This window comes from Athene cunicularia (assembly GCF_003259725.1).
Source record: "Athene cunicularia isolate RWA chromosome 5 unlocalized genomic scaffold, athCun1 chr5_part1, whole genome shotgun sequence".
Taxonomy (NCBI): Eukaryota; Metazoa; Chordata; class Aves; order Strigiformes; family Strigidae; genus Athene; species Athene cunicularia.
Genome location: NW_020799101.1, coordinates 38,193,467 through 38,209,583, shown reverse-complemented (window position 1 = coordinate 38,209,583; position 16,117 = coordinate 38,193,467). Strand labels below are relative to the sequence as shown.

The 16,117-nt window shown below is 36.2% G+C and overlaps 1 protein-coding gene across 9 annotated transcripts in view; it reads right to left on the bottom strand.

The window, feature by feature from the left end:
- PCNX1 (pecanex 1) overlaps window positions 1-16,117 on the bottom strand; it is an 89,718-nt gene that overhangs the window by 59,291 nt on the left and 14,310 nt on the right. For all 9 annotated transcript variants that reach the window (XM_026849050.1, XM_026849059.1, XM_026849053.1 and 6 more), the window contains 3 exons: window positions 15,008-15,053; window positions 14,035-14,124; window positions 10,874-12,574 (listed from right to left, as the gene is read on the bottom strand). In XM_026849050.1, coding sequence (XP_026704851.1) covers window positions 10,874-12,574; window positions 14,035-14,124; window positions 15,008-15,053 — 1,837 coding nt within the window. The remainder of the gene's footprint in view (window positions 1-10,873; window positions 12,575-14,034; window positions 14,125-15,007; window positions 15,054-16,117) is intronic.

The following is a 16,117-nucleotide window of genomic DNA, read 5'->3' as shown; positions in this document are numbered from 1 at the left end:
CTGTATGTACTCTTGGGAGTCTGAGATTTTTCCACAGATTAACCCCCAGAATGCACCTGTGCTCCCTAAGGTTCACAGTCTGAACAAGTTCAGATTTTGACTACTTCATGGTGTGTCTACAGTCCCAGTCTTCTTCCTGAACCAAGGAATCTACTAACCAATTTCAATGCTGAGCACCAGAGTTCAAATGAATAGGTGGCAGAGAAAATTAGGTTGTGGCAGGCAAGTGAAGGAGGAGAAAACAAACAAACAAACAAACAAACAACTTGACATGAAGTCAGTACAAGAGGAAAATCACATCTTGAGGGGAAAGTCACAACTTGGTAGCTAAGAAGCCTATTACTAGAGGGAGAAAACCAAGGATTGTGTCAAGCCAAAACAAAACAAAACAAAAAAAAGAAAAACCACTAAGGGAGCAATGCTTTTTTAATGGCAGAAAGATCACTGTCAGAGTAGTCCATGTTCCCTTAAGCATGTATCAAGTTACAACATTCCTGTCATTAAGCTTTCAAAATTTAGCAGCAAAGACTCTAATGCTGGTCTGCAGAGAACAGCAACCTATAGCAATCTACTACTACTACTGCTGCTGTTTATGACTGCCATAGTTCAGGCAATGAAGACGGCATGGAACAAGAGTATAATTCCACCCATGAACCACAGGTTATCAAGTGAATCCTGTATATGAAACTTCCATCTGTAGCTTGCTTTAAAAGCTAAAAAGCCACATGAAGAGATACACTTTCAGACTGACATTAAAGTTACAAGCATTTCATTACCAAAATGTCAGAAGTTAAGGACAACCTTAATTCACTCCTTTCCTAGATCTCCAGGAGAACTGTGGGATTGCTCACTTTCTCCTCCCTTCTCCACAAATGTTTTTATTATTCTAAGCATGAATAGATTGTTCTTTTTCAGTGTATTTCAGCAAGAATTCAATACATTTCTCTTGTGGTTTAATATACAGCTTCACGCTTTATTACAATACACAGCCTAATTTCTCCGAGTATTTCTTTATAGCTCTCATACTTGAAGTAGTGGGAAAGTGAAACACACTAAACAAGAGTATGAACCCTGACTTTTTTTCTGGTGGATTAAGTTCACACACAAGAAGTCAAAACTGTCCATTAATTTTGGGTGCCAATTTGTAAAGCTCCAATTTTTCCAGTGTATACATGAGCATATAAAACCTCATACATTCACAACACAGTTTCCACTGACTTGAGATGCAAGAGCAATTGAACACGGTTCTGCTAATCAGGCCATAGTTAATCACCACCAAATAAAGAACAGTGACTAGTCTTAACTGAAAAGTAAACATCCTAATTACCATTAAGATGGTAAACATCAGCATTACATCTTAATTACCATTTGCAACTACTTAGCAAAAGCAGTATTCAAGTGCAATTCTTCAAGACAGCATACTTAACACTGACAACATCTGGTTTTCTTTTCATATCTTTCATTCAGTAAACATCACCTTCTGCAATAACTGAAACCCAGATTATAGAAACACTAGAGGTCCTTCCTACACAGCTCCAATCCATCACTAAAGCAAGTCTACCTCAGGTACTCACTGAGGCCAGGTCTTGTGAGAAAAAAAGATATAAACATGTTCGAAGATTAAAATAAATTTAAAATCAAAATTCGCATGTACTTGGGGGTTAAATTCAAAGCTGCACAAATAGTTCTGGCATTTGCTAACTTTTTATTATTTCACTTTTAACCTTTAAAAAAATCAAAATAGGTTTTGGTATAGCTTTCTACCTATCTACCAAGGATTTTTTGTTTTATCTTGAAACTTACGTTCAGTGCACATCCTCCATATACACTCTTCCTGAATGTAGGTGGTGACATTCAGGATCACTAAGCAAGTCTTTAAGTTATTTTGAAAAGACTGCAGAGCTTTTCAAAAAGCTCAACAAGCTCCAAGTCTACTAACACTATGCAAGATCTCAAGAAGCTACATGTTGAAACCATGACTAAGAAAGTAAAATAAATAGCCAGTTGAGAAAAAAAGGTTTACAGTTTGTTTGAAGTGCAGAAAGCTAAACTGATCAAAGTTTGGATTTGGTTCTTTAAAAAAAAAAAAAACACAACACACCACCACCACCACCACAAACTCCTCATTTTACATAACACACAGGATAAAAAAAATAACATATATACCATCATGGAAAGCTACTGATGTTAATATGTAATTTTTGTGTTTCTATTTGTCTTTAATGAGAAGCAGTACAGCTGCTTTTGAGTTCACCAGTATGATGTAAGATAAAGCTCCTAAAATTATCCTCTATCATGCTGACAGCAATTTAATAGAAATAGCTTTGTTTTAACATAAATAAGCTTCCTTCAACATTTACAAAGTAACATAATGTTTTAATGTTGAAAATAAAACTAAACAAATAAAAATAGCCCTGTAAGACAAGTTTTTTTTAAAAAAATACATCTTTAGAACATCACTCACTCTTCTCTGATGCTACTACTTACAACCACTTACTCTACATTCCAAAAAGGTAAGATCCAACATTCACACTCATGTACAAAATCTAGATATAACAAATAACATAGGCTATTCTTTTACAGTTCCTGCTCACTTTAAGTAAATCAGTAAAGGAAGACTTTCAGGTTATAGAGTTTATTGTTGAAGCCTGTTCTAATTTTTCTGTTTCATTCTCAACTTCAGTGTAGTGCTTCAACAGAAATGTCAAAAAATTTAAGTAGAATTTTCTTCGCCTGTTGTCATATGAATTTGAGCCCTCAACATTATCTGTTCTCAAGAACAGAAAGATCAGGTTTGAAGTTCAAAGTGCAGAAGTTAGAATTACAAACTTACATGCCAGAGATCAATAAAATAAGAGGTGAAGACCTAAGGGCAACTCTGTAGCAAACCTAACCCTCCCACACCTATTCCCAACAGTAATACATCTGATTTCAAGAAGGAAATAATTTGACTTCTGTATTTGTTAATGCAACTGTGCATATGAACATATATTTATTAAAATTCATGCTTTTTTTCTTTCATTACATTTCTGTTTGGAAAAAAGCCACATTAGCAGTTACACACTTAAAGTCATGAGGGTATCATTTTATCATCATCATACATTTGGAAATGTACTTTGCCATTAAAAGAACTAAATTTATTGTAGAGAAAGTTCTAGAGTAACAAATAATTCACATCCCTTCGCCAAACAGCTGGGAATATCTGAACATAGGCTGAACCACTGTGCCTGCAGGGTATGCCTTCCCAAAACTTCTTGTTCTACACTACACAAGTATTTTTGATGTAAACCTCTGTAGTTTCTCAAAGTTTTAAACAGAACTGAAGAACACGTTTTACAGGAAAACTATACAATTGTTGTACAATACAACTAGCTTGAAATGAAAGAAAATATTTCTGTGTTACAAGCAGGAACATTTACACATACAGGCCAAAACATTTACAACCTCACCCTGCATTGTACATACCACTGCTTCTAACCCAAACTTCGAAGATATAAACTGAAGAAGCATGAGATGAAAAAACAGAATTTTTAACTTTTATTTCATCAACAAGTGCCATTTCATTTTTGCTAACTCTAAACCTCAGAATCTCTCAAATACAGATAAATTCTTCCCAAGTAAGAACACTCCTGGAAAAATGCAGCATGGAGGTGAAATATCCACGTGGACACAGACTTCTCAGGATGAAAACTGCAAACATGAGTCTGACTGGAAAGAAAACAAAATACCAGAAAACCCACAAGCAATGGAAGCACACTGTCCCTCAGTCTTCTAAAGAAAGCAAAAAAAACCACCCAGCACTTGAAGCCTAGATGGTTTGGAACGTTAGTCAGGTTAAGCACGGTTAACGAGTGCAGGGAACCAGAGTGATCCTTAGACATGCCATTTCTCTCCCTATCAAATGGAAAATTGTGATCTGTTTTCAAAGACTTGTAATGACCAACCTTACAAATTGTCAATGACAGGCAAAATGAATAGTTTATGGTTCATGCGTTCTCATAAGCAAGGAAATCTATCTTCTAAGACCAAACTTACTTTGCCAAACCAAATAGCTGAAATCTTGCTCTTCCATATCTCATTTGTGTTCAAAACCTGAGAAAAGCCATTACTTCTCATGCATTTACGGATTAACACCACCACTCTCCTCACAGTTGAGGCACTCGTAGTTTATTCTTATGTGCCCTAACACTATTTTAAAAAACATACTTGTAAGATAGCCAAGTAGAAAGGAATCCATTCAGTCTGTATCTTCAGTATATCAGCATGGATTATGTACCATTTTAAGATCTACAACTGCAGGGATTTCTTATCTGATGAAAAAGCCAAAGTATTGGCTTATAGTATTATAACTTACTGTGGACATTTAATGAAAAATATCACTACTGCCAATTTCTGAAGAATCAAGATGAGGGCAGCAGAGGAGAAGCAATGAAGAATAGAAGATCTAAGATACAAACTTTTGCAAGAAAATAGGACAGAGAAAAAAAGAACACACAATTTAGAAAGGAAAGCTTGTCACCAAAGAAGAGAAAATTCGAAGAGAAACAAGGGAAGTAAAGCCCAAAACTTATGTGTTGTGGTTGAATGTATGGAGAAAAAAAACAGTTTTGAGACTAGGCCAGGGGAATATCTGCTATTATATCAAACCAGAGACTACAACAATCCAAAAAGTAAAACACTGTCAAGCAGGAAATAACCAGGATAATGAAACTATTTGTTTTGAATTCTGAACCAACATTTTTACAGATCAGCTTATAGACAAAGTTCTATATTAATGCCAAAGATAAAACCAGGAGTCTCAGTTATTCTACTTCACTGTATTTCTCACTTGAATTATTCAATTTTTAAAAGCATTAGGTGTTACTCACACATACTTCTTGAATATAATGTTGATGGACTTGGAGTCACAGAGCAAAAGCTATGACCTATTCTGATCTGCTGTCCAACAGAGTCCCTATATCCAGGGATTTGAGTAGCAATAATTGGTAGTATGTTCATGCAGCAGACATATGTTCATAACCTACACTGACCTTTATGAAAATTAATTACAACTTTGTATTTGCATTTATTCACTTTAAAGAAAAGATGCTTTAAATCTTTAGAACACACAGCCCTTCCAGCATAAGTGGTATTCCATATTAGTATATCATACATAGAAAATCAGGTTTGCTTTGAATGGGCTTCTATTAACTATAACACCAAATGTTAATTAGTAGCCATATTCAATATATCCTGCAATTACATCTCATAGCTATCCCTGGCAGCAATGTGAGCACTTCTGTTACAATTCAGACAGCTCTCAGAACTTTCTCAGCTGTATGCATAACAATAAATCCAGTTGCATCTGGATTACATGTGGCTTAGCAACTTGTTAGTAGATGCAGCTTCATTTATACCAAGTATCAAAAGTTCTTATTCAACTCCTGTTTGAGATGAATACTTAGCAAGTTTATGAACAACACATGCCATTTGTCAACAAAATGGAACCATTCTTTCCAAATCAAGTAAAAATTGTTGCGAGAAGTAGTTGCACTACCTATCTAAGACATTTAAATAACTCTCTTCCATAGCAATGCAAAGTATTTTAAAAGAACTACTACTCCCGGTTTCTTTGGGACATTTGAAAGAATTTAACCAGGATCAAATTTTATAAATTATATTCCCAGGGAAAAAAACCCAACAAACAAAATTATATGAAGTGTATTCTGCTTCATTTTTAACTTTTGGTATATGCTGTAATGCTGTGGCATACATTTCTCACAAGTATCCTAATTTCCTTAATGGAGCCCTACAGAACTTTAGGTAGAATACCTACTACTCTGCAGGTGACACACGAAAATGAGTGTGTTTCTACTAAGTGACAGTAAGCCTCTTACCAGTAGTTCTCTTGGCTTTTGCCAAGACATTACACATATTCCTGGCTCTCAACAGCCACTGCTGCAAGTTGGAGAAAACCTGAGGTTTTTGCTTGTTTGTTCCCCATACCCATCTTTATGGAACCACAAATATCAGGAAGGTGGTAGTTATTCTGGTCGTAAGTCATGTAATGGAAGCCCCTTATTATCCATAAACACCAGAAAGGGGACAACACAGGCAGGATGGAATCCCCATGCAATGTTACTAAAACTGCATTTTGCCTTAGTAGGTAGTGATGAAGAATTAGTTGATGCAAGATTCATGCCAAGTGTTATTTCATTGTTAAGTTTCAAAACTGCAGAACTCCATTTCAGCCTCACATCACTCTGAACACTGTTTACATCTTTAAGTGTTGAATGACAACATCCCACCTCTGCTGAGATGACAAGACATCCAGAATTAGAGGTAATTCTGTACAAGTCAACCTTTACACACCAAAGCTGTAACAGAACGTTATGCTTCCAAAGACAGATATTGGGGAGAGCAAACATTAAAATTTCTACGTCATCCTTGAACCAAATGCCATGTACATTATGACACTGTTAGCTGATGTTTAAGAATCAAGTAATGGAATACTGTCCTTTGGTTCCAATATAGAACCTGATATGGAAGAGAGCTCCTTACAGTGGCTAATCTGCTTAATCTGATCCAGTTACAGGAGGACTCCTGCTGAACACATGAATAGAGATAGCCAACATATACACAACCAGATTACAGTAACTTGACATGTTTTTCAGTTTCTACCATTTCTAAAATCTTTCAGAGTTTGATTTCTCATAGAAAACTCTCATTTAGCAGTCTGAATGTGAACTGGATAGACTCCCAGAAAACAGACCAGAAGCCCCATCTTCTGTAACTGTATTAATTCCACCTGCAGAAAACATATCAAACTGAAGCCATCTGAAGCATGGACAGCTCTACAACACAGGCAAAATAAGTAATGATTGTAGGCCATACATGACATAAGAATAGTAGGGAAGACGTGCTATAATGGTAAGAGCTGACGTGACCACTGGCTGCTTAGCAGAGAACTGAGTTGTATTTTTAATTTTGGAGAGGATACTGTCTAATGATTAGACAGATACGCTAAGCATATACGTACAAATACAAACAGACTGAAGAGATTAACAGGTTTCCATATGCCATATGAATCACAAGATTCTAATCTAAACACAAAACCCTATTTTGCCTGCCTGTAGAGATGTACTGCAGACCACAAAACACAGAAGGGCAGAATGAGCTATTACTTCAATATCACTATACAATGCACAGAATGAAAAATGCATTATATGACATGCATGCAGTTTTAGTTACAAAAGGGTATGAAAATCAAGAACTTAAATGAATCTTAACTTACAGCAAGCTGTAAAAGAGTAGCAACTTAAATGGTACATCTTTTATACTTAATATGAAACTGGGGGAGAACACTTTGACTTTTCAGGTCAGCTCAAGTTTTACAAAATGTCAGGCTGTCACATACAGCATTATGTTGTTTCTTTAAATCTTTACAAACAGCAATCCAGAAATAGCATACATTTGACAGAAACCAGGCACAAGAGAATATTAAGATGGTATTTCCAGAAAACTATTAGACATCTAGACAATCTTTTAGATGTCTAAACAACATCTAACCCATAAACCATCAATTCACTAGCTACTTTTAGAGGCTGAGTAGTTAAAGAAAGATAACTATTGTAAGATTTCCTCCATTTTTTTTTTTATACATCCACCACATGTATTTCATTACACAATTTTCAAACGTTGTTTGTCTGCATTTGAAATGAACTGCGATTTCTATTCAAATGCACAAGTTATTTGTAAAAAGTGAGTCATTCACCACTTCCTGGCATAATAAGAGAAATGAAACTGCTACATCATACCCTCTGAAGTATAAGATGTACAGGTTTGTATAGCATCCTGCTTTGTAAGTTTACTAAAGGCTCTATGCATTATGAAACACATTTTAGTGATTACATGAACAAGTAAGAATGTACTTTTTAGTTTACTCCCTAAAGACTTAAAATCAAGTTAAAATTACAGATTTAAGTCGCATTTGAAAAATAGGAACTGAAAGCTGCTGACAAAAAGAGGACACAGTATTACTATCAAGCCTTTTAGTTATCCCAGCATGCATCTGCTAATTGTTTGTTTCAGCAAGTTATCATCAGCAATCACAGAAATTAAAAAATATTTACATAAAACTGTAAAATAATCATTTAGCAGGAGGTTGGACCAGATAACTTCTAAAAGTTTCATCCAACTAATATCCTCTGATCTTATGAAAATCTCAACCAAGTTTATTCTGCAATTCATTTGCTACATGTAAATAACTTCCTAATCCTCTCAATTTCTATACACATACACATGTATGTCGTCTTTAGAAATACTCTCAAAAGGTAAAAACAACTCAATACTGAGAAATACTAAATATAAAGCAACTCAGATTCTAAAACGTTAAAACATTTTCTCTGATTATTATTAGTCACAGGTAAGCCCAAAGAACAAAGCCACAGTTAAATACACAGCTGTTACAAAACTTGTAATATACACTATAAATCTGGGGGTAAAAAACCTCGTAACACCACAGACTAAAGAAAAATCAGTAGAAATGAAGGACAACACAAAGAAATTATTCAGATCGATCATGAACAGATAAATTCAAAATGATTTGATGCTAGAAATGACTGCATAAATATTTCAGCAATGCTAAAAAAGTTATTTTTGTTCTGCTTTCCAAAAAAGCAGAATGACTAATTTCTTATAATCATAAAGGAAGTATTATCTATTCTATTGGTAATAAGAAACATAAGATATACCAAGTGTTATTAATCCTATGATGTCATCAAATCTAGAGAATCTGAATCCAGATTGCTTCATAAAGTCAGCTTGAAACCCATGGGCAAGTAATACTTGGGTGCACGCCATTTATTAAAAATACTAACAACTTCAAAATGACCATTATCTAAACAAAGTTTCAAAGGGAAACTGAAGAGAATAGTCCAGCAAGAATGACAACACATCCTGCTTAAGCTGCTAGAGACTTGGATCTTTAAGATTGCTTTTAAATGCATTAGGTTTAGTCTTCCCCATTTCACTCTTTAAAAGAGCAATCAAAATATTTGGCAATATACAGCACCAGTCATGCACTGATTCTTTCAGACCAGCAATGACTGGTGAGCACATACAAAGTCTGACATGTTCTATAATGTAAGGTATATTGTCTCCTTTGCACGAGAGGACCTTAACCATTTTAAAGCTGTACCAAAATTCAATCTTGTGCTAAGGAGAGCATAGAGTCAAAACAATAAATACATAAAGTAGAACTTCTATTAGTCAAGTTACTCTCAGTAGACATAAAGAAGAGCTGTCACTTTTACAAGGTATGTTGAGAATGTATGTTAAGGGTTTAGCTTGCAGAGTTAGTACTGAAAAAGCAACCTGGACTCTTTCATTAAAACTACTGCAGAACTCTGTTGCTAGCAATAACTAAGACAAATTACCAAAATATGCAGGTTTTTTTTTGTTTTTTGTTTGTTTGTGTTTGTTGTTTGGTTTTTTTTTTTAAGAAGTGAAGGCATCTAAATATGTCTGAACTAACTGTAAACCAGCCAAATTTGATCAGTAATTAATACACAGCTGAACTTCAGTACACCACACACTCTTCCCCTCCCCCAAAATTAACTGTACTCATTTTTTACTTTGTTCTTATGTCAGTTTCAGGGGAAAAATGAAAGCACTATTGGTCATATTTCATCTCACTGTGAGCCAGAAGTCTCTCCTTTTAAGACAGAAATCACAACTTTGCTTCAGCAATCTAAATATCAAGGACAGTAAGTTTGCTACAATTTCTTTAAAATGTCTATGTCTTGATCTAAACCACAATTTTATGAATCATTTGTGTGCTTAGCTAACAAGATCCAGATTATCTGGTAGGTATTCCCCTCAACCCAGAAGTCAGACTGACTTAATTAGCAATTCCATACTGCTCTGAAAACATATTTTAAACCCACCTATCTTGCATGACACAAAACCCCTTCCAGTTAAGGCAGTCAATATGGCTAACCAAGAAAAGAGACTGAAACGTCATAACAAGTGATAAACAAAACATGATTAAGAGCTCCAATTTTTTTTTAAAGCCCCTATTAACCTATATTAATACCAGCTACTACAGGTAAGCTTAGTACTCACATTACACTACACCAAGAAAAGCAATAGTTATAGAAAGTAAGAGGAAACAACATTCCTCTCTCCAGCACAGGAAGGTTATTGTGTTCTCATAATGAGGGGAAAAAAAAAACAACTAAAACAAAACCAAAGTAAACAACACTGTCTAGCCAACAATGGCAAGGCTAAGCAAAATCAAATCCCCAGGAGAATTCAGCTTAGTAACTAGACCACTGTAAGAATGCACAATTCAAGGCAGCATGGTAAGGGTTGTTTGTTGTGATTTTTTTTTTATACCACCTCAAGCCATGCCAGAGTTCATCTAAGAAGCAGCAGTAACTACAATCAATCACTTCCATGTTCCAAATTTTCTAAACTGCACAATTAAAAAAAAAAAAAGACAAAACCACAAAAACAAAACACCCAACAGTCTCTTATTATTAACTTTTAAAATAGAACACACAATTTGAAATAGTACAGGTAATTTAAAATAGTACACACAATTTGAAGCTTGGAGCAGGTCTGATCTGGTCACAAATAACAATTTTAAGATACAGCTCTGGTTAACAAAGACTGCCAGTCACACCCGTAACACATCTACCCATAGATTTCATAACAATTGTTTGAATTCAACTCCCATTTCTGTAGATCTTCCAAGAGATTATGAAGGAAATGCTTTGTCAGTTTTATTAGGCAAGAATGAAGAAACAGGAAGACACTTAAGTATAGTAACTTAAGTCATAGATACCAGACTCATTAACAGCAAGGTACTTCTGGTAGATCATTTACTTACCTCCACTTGCTGATTCTTGCTCTTCCCCTTCAGGAAATGTAGCCTGGCTTGGTAAGCTATTCCTAGAACGAGTGACTGACTCTAAGTGTGAAGCCCTTCCCAACAGAGATAGCTCATCTAGCACCTCTCCTTCTTTGGCTTCCAAATCAGATTTTGAAGTGGTTAACTGTTTTATGTTACCTGGTGCCATTAAACTATTTGGGTCATTTAAACAAGCTACAGTACCACTGTCCAGGCTTAATACTCTGGCACGATTCTTGGCACTGTTTGTGCTAGAAGTCCGACGTGTAGATCGTTTTTTGCTAATTCCTTCAGAGCTTACATGGATTTTGTGAGCATTTTCAGGGTCTGTGCCCCCACGTTCCTTAGAAACGTATTTGGTCTTTAGAGCACTGTACTTCCCCTCAGGAGACTGGCATGAATGGGAAGTGGTGCTGGAAGAGCTATCACTGCTGAACTGGTGAGCTGACTGCATACTTGATGTCCTGCTCAAGTCACTTTGATCACTGGAGTCCTCATCGTGACAAAACACAGCACTGTGAGGTTTAGTACCAGATACACCTCGGAAGGAAACATATTCCCTGTGCCGACTTGAATCAAAACTACTAGCCCGTTTTTTTCCTGTCCTTCTCCGGCTGGACTTGTGGGTAGAGGCTGTTCGATGTATTAAGCTAGAAGATTTTGGTCGAACATCACCTTCCTTTTGTTTTCCACTTGTTTCTTTAGAAGTTCTTGAATCTACTAACACAGCCAGTTTCTCACTCTGCTCATCTCTTTGTTCAGCAGCCTTCCCCGGTGGCCTGTCAGCTTGTGTAGTCAATTCATTGGCATGTGGGTTCTTATTGGCCTCTTCTGAAGCAGAGGCACCCAGACCTTTCTGGCTGTGCACCTCATCAGACACATTTGAACCCTTCACCTCTTGAACACCACTGGTAGTGCTCACTTCCACAGCAGTCCTTTCGCTACTAGTCCTTTTGTCAGTAGTAGAACTACTGTCCTCCTCTGAGTCAACACCACAGTCCTTTTTCTTACCATCCTTTTTCTCTTCTCTAGGAGACTCCTCCTCATGCTCTGACAACACACTTTCTATATGTGTCGAGCTCGTATGTTCACTTTTATAGCTACTGATGGTACTGTTAGTGTCACGATCAGTCCCACTACAGTAGCTTTCTGTTGAACCACTGCTTCTAGTACTCAGGCTTCTCAGACTGTCCACACTTTTGTCTGCTTTCAGGGACTTGCTCTTCCCACTCTTAGCCAATGGTTGAGGACTGCTACTTTTCAGAATGTCATCTAATTGAAAAACTCCTGAAATGCAAGAGTTCTCAGCCAAGGACTCTCTGGATCCAGAAGGGGGCTTGGAAGCTTCTAACTCACTGACAGGATCTAGTCCTCGTTTTTGCTGATAGAGAGGGAAGTCATTTAGTGAAGCATCTGGAAAAGCGACAGCAGAGCTAGAAGTCCTTGGTACACCTCGTGGTCTATGATCCTTCCTATAGGAGTGAGAATGCAGAGTTACAAGCGAAGCTACTTCTGCGTCACATGCACTGGTTTTAGACTGGTCCACAAGCTGGTTGTTCGAGAGGCACACTTTGTCACTGTTGTCTCTTGGCAAATCCTGTCCAGAGGATAATGAAGGTTGGATGGAGACAAAGGAGTCATTCGACACCAGACGAAAAAGCTTCCGATCAGTTGCCAAATCTGTTTAAGTACATATTTAAAAATATTCATGTAGAACGTTCATGTAAGTTACACAATCTGCTTTTACAACTGCTTGTTTATGTCAGATAAAGTAAATAAGCTGGCAAATAACATCTGCAAGTACTATGCATCACACTACGGTTTAAAAGAATTCCTAGCATCTGGGCAAACCTGTCAGAGACTGTTTTTTTATAAAAAAGAAACAATGAACACGAGCTTAATCTTAGCAGCTAATAAGACAACATTATTCTGACAAGTCATCAACCTCCTCATTCGTTCATGCCTCAGACTTAATGTTTTCACTGTATCTCAAAGTTCCTTAATTATAAAAGGGTAGCCTGCCTTCTGTTTTATTACCTACTTGCAGTAAATTGTTTCACATAAACTTTAAAGAGAACTAACTCTAAAACTGGTGTTAAAGAAAATCATGAGGATTTGCTGCTAGCTCTTGGTCAGAGCAACTGTTTCTGCTATCCATCACAAGTGGGATTTCTATAGAAGTGTCCACAGGCTACTTTTTGGTACTGTCACTAAAAGTAGAAGATCTGAAGGCCAAGTTAAGTTACTACAATTACTGAGTTTTTGTAGAGAGTATTTGCATATGTGTAACTTAAGAGACTTCACCAACAGTTCCATTACTCAGCTGAAAGTAGCAGAACCCTGCTGCCTATTACAACAGCACAGCCACCTGTAGTCTTCTATTTTAAACATATTTTCTGTGCTGAATCACACTAAGGACTGAAAGGAACCCATCAGTCTGATTAGACTGGCCAAAATGAACTACAGTATTCCCAGAGTTAACTTCCTGCTAATCACCACATACTTTAAAACAGTAAACAAGATATTTCCCTTAACTTTTATGCTGCTTTAGTCCGAGCAGACACTTTTCTGGCAACAAGGATAAATGAAAAATGAGATCTGAAACAAAACTGGATACTGAAGAATACAATCTAGCAATTTCCTTACATACTAGGAAAAAACAATTACAAAACTCTGATAGCTTGCGTATTAGAAGCAGTCTAGGTCCAGAAACACAGAACTCTGCATGGGATTATTTACTTTACGTAAAAGCATGCCTGATTTAAAAAAATTCATTTGGCTGTACTGGAAAGCAAAGCAAATTAGTCTATAATTAAGTCCATGAAACCCAAGCCACTTTCAGTATGAGAGAGATCATCTAGAGACATGTAAGCTAGCAATCTTTCAGCAGTAAGGAGACAGTAAATATTTATTACCTGCTGGAAGATGCCAGAACAAGAAACACACAGCCCAAGAATAAAGTTATAAGTATTCAAGCTATGCATCCCAGGAACTTGGATTAATTAAGAAAGGAAACAGAGAGCTTCAAGATACCCTTTCTTAGAGTCTATCAACAAATTGCATTAATTTCTTTAGCATGTTAAGCAAAGGGTCTTTGGTAACAAAATACCATGTTTAATATGCAGAAGAAGAAATTTTACCTTGTTCTTCACTCCCTTCTTTACATAGGCTAGAACTCTGGCCAAGACTTAAACTGATATCATCAGAGGTCTTGGCCGTGTCAGTATCTCCTGTGAATTTGAAGAAAGAAGAGTACTAGTGCTCAAAGTATTAGCACATACATCAACATACACTGCAAACTGCTTACCTGTCATGAAAGACTGTTGCTTTTATTTATTCATTTGAAGGTAAATAATTACAAGTCACACAAGATTTAAGTATTGTCTGCTCTATTTCTTTTATTACATATATAAGAAAGCTTTCATTCAATGAAACAGATCTGCCATGAAGAACTAGAAAAGCATGTTACACAGAACCCAATGGAAAAAATTGCTTTTTTTTTCCTTTCAAGATATATTTGACTATTCCTTTTTGCCTACATACCAATAAAAATGAGAGGTAGATTATAACAAAATACATGTAAAGGTAGCTAAGAAAAAAATCAGGAAGGTGACAACAACCCACATCTCATTTTCTTCTGTCATCTTACTGGCTTAACAAATTTACAAGATAGCAACTTTTCATATTACAAATAATTTATCTTTTTGCCTCAGGGAGTTCTCAAGGGCTGTCCTGAACAATACTTTCACTAGATGCCAAGCAACTAGAAATAATCCAGTCATTGAAATACAACACCAGAAGGGCAATTGGTTGCACAGAACTCAAAATAATAGGGAAAAGTCCACTCAAACCAATCCCTTGGCTCTGCATTCACAAGCTAAAGAAAAACCTGTTGTGACACAGAAAACAGATCGGGATTCCAGGATATTCTCTCCTAGTATTCTAGGCATATAATTTGTAACTCTAAGGAAAATTTCTTCTGTAGGCTGTACACAGCTTACAAAACAGTTTTGAAAATCAACAAAGTAGACAGTATTTGGAAACAACATAGTAAACAATAGTGATCTGAAGTACTACTGCAAGGTAATTTTAAGAAGTAGTCAAAAATCTCACCTTTGATGGTCACTGCTGTTCCCATACGAGATAACCCAGATCCAACCTAGAAACAGGGAATTACATAAAAAGATGTAAACTTTCAGGAATTACCCAACTGTCATTTACTAGTACTGCAATGCATGCACATGCCTACATATTTAGGAGAGATTCTCAAAGGCACAAAACCATCCAACAGCACAGTGTTGTAATATCCTTTCTAACTCATGAGAATTTCTACTGCGAACAGAAATGACAAGCCATCTAATTATGCTTCCAACTATATCACTGCATTATTCTGTTTTATAGCAAATGTACTTGGAGATTTTACTATGCTGCTTTTAAAATGTTTCTGTTCTAGAATTTTTCCTTGAAAATACCTAATGTGGAAACAAACTACTAGTGTGATGGTACAATAATAACTGCTGTTGTAAAGCTAAATGTTTAACACTGTGATCGTGGTTGTCTAAAATGCTTAAAGACAACACCATGTCAACATAAAACTTATCTGTTCAACATAGTAAACACCAAGCTAAATCCAGAAACTGTTCCCATTGGGAAAGATACATATTTTTACCAGGATTAGTTTTCAGGTCTGTCTCAGAGTTGATCCAGTGACTAGGTAACCACAAGAACTAAGTGGAACACATGGAAAGTGGCAGTAGCATGACCAGGGATGAACCCTGCTGGCAGATGAATAAACTTAAATCAATTAAACCTAATCATTTTACTGTATCTTATTCCTCCCTCTCATTCCTGCAAATCCAGTTTTTCTTTTGAAGACAGTTTCCAAATTCACAGATTACAGTTACCTCAAGGCAAGTAACCTGGTTAGTGGAAGACTGCAATATTGTTTGATCTATTCTTAGATATTAGTTACACTCACATTTCAAATTTATAGTATCTGCTTTTCAGCCATGTCCAATGGTCAACCAGCAGACATGTACTTCATACAAAAACACTCACGATTTAGGTCTGCAGTCTGCCTTTTCTGTGTCCTGTAATCTGTAGCAGATTTGAGAATTTAGTCTTTTTCCTTCAATAGTATTTCCAATACCACCTTTCTCAAAGAGCTTCGAATAGCACACAAAAATGCATGTGTCAAATAATTAAACCACTCAGAAATAAGAC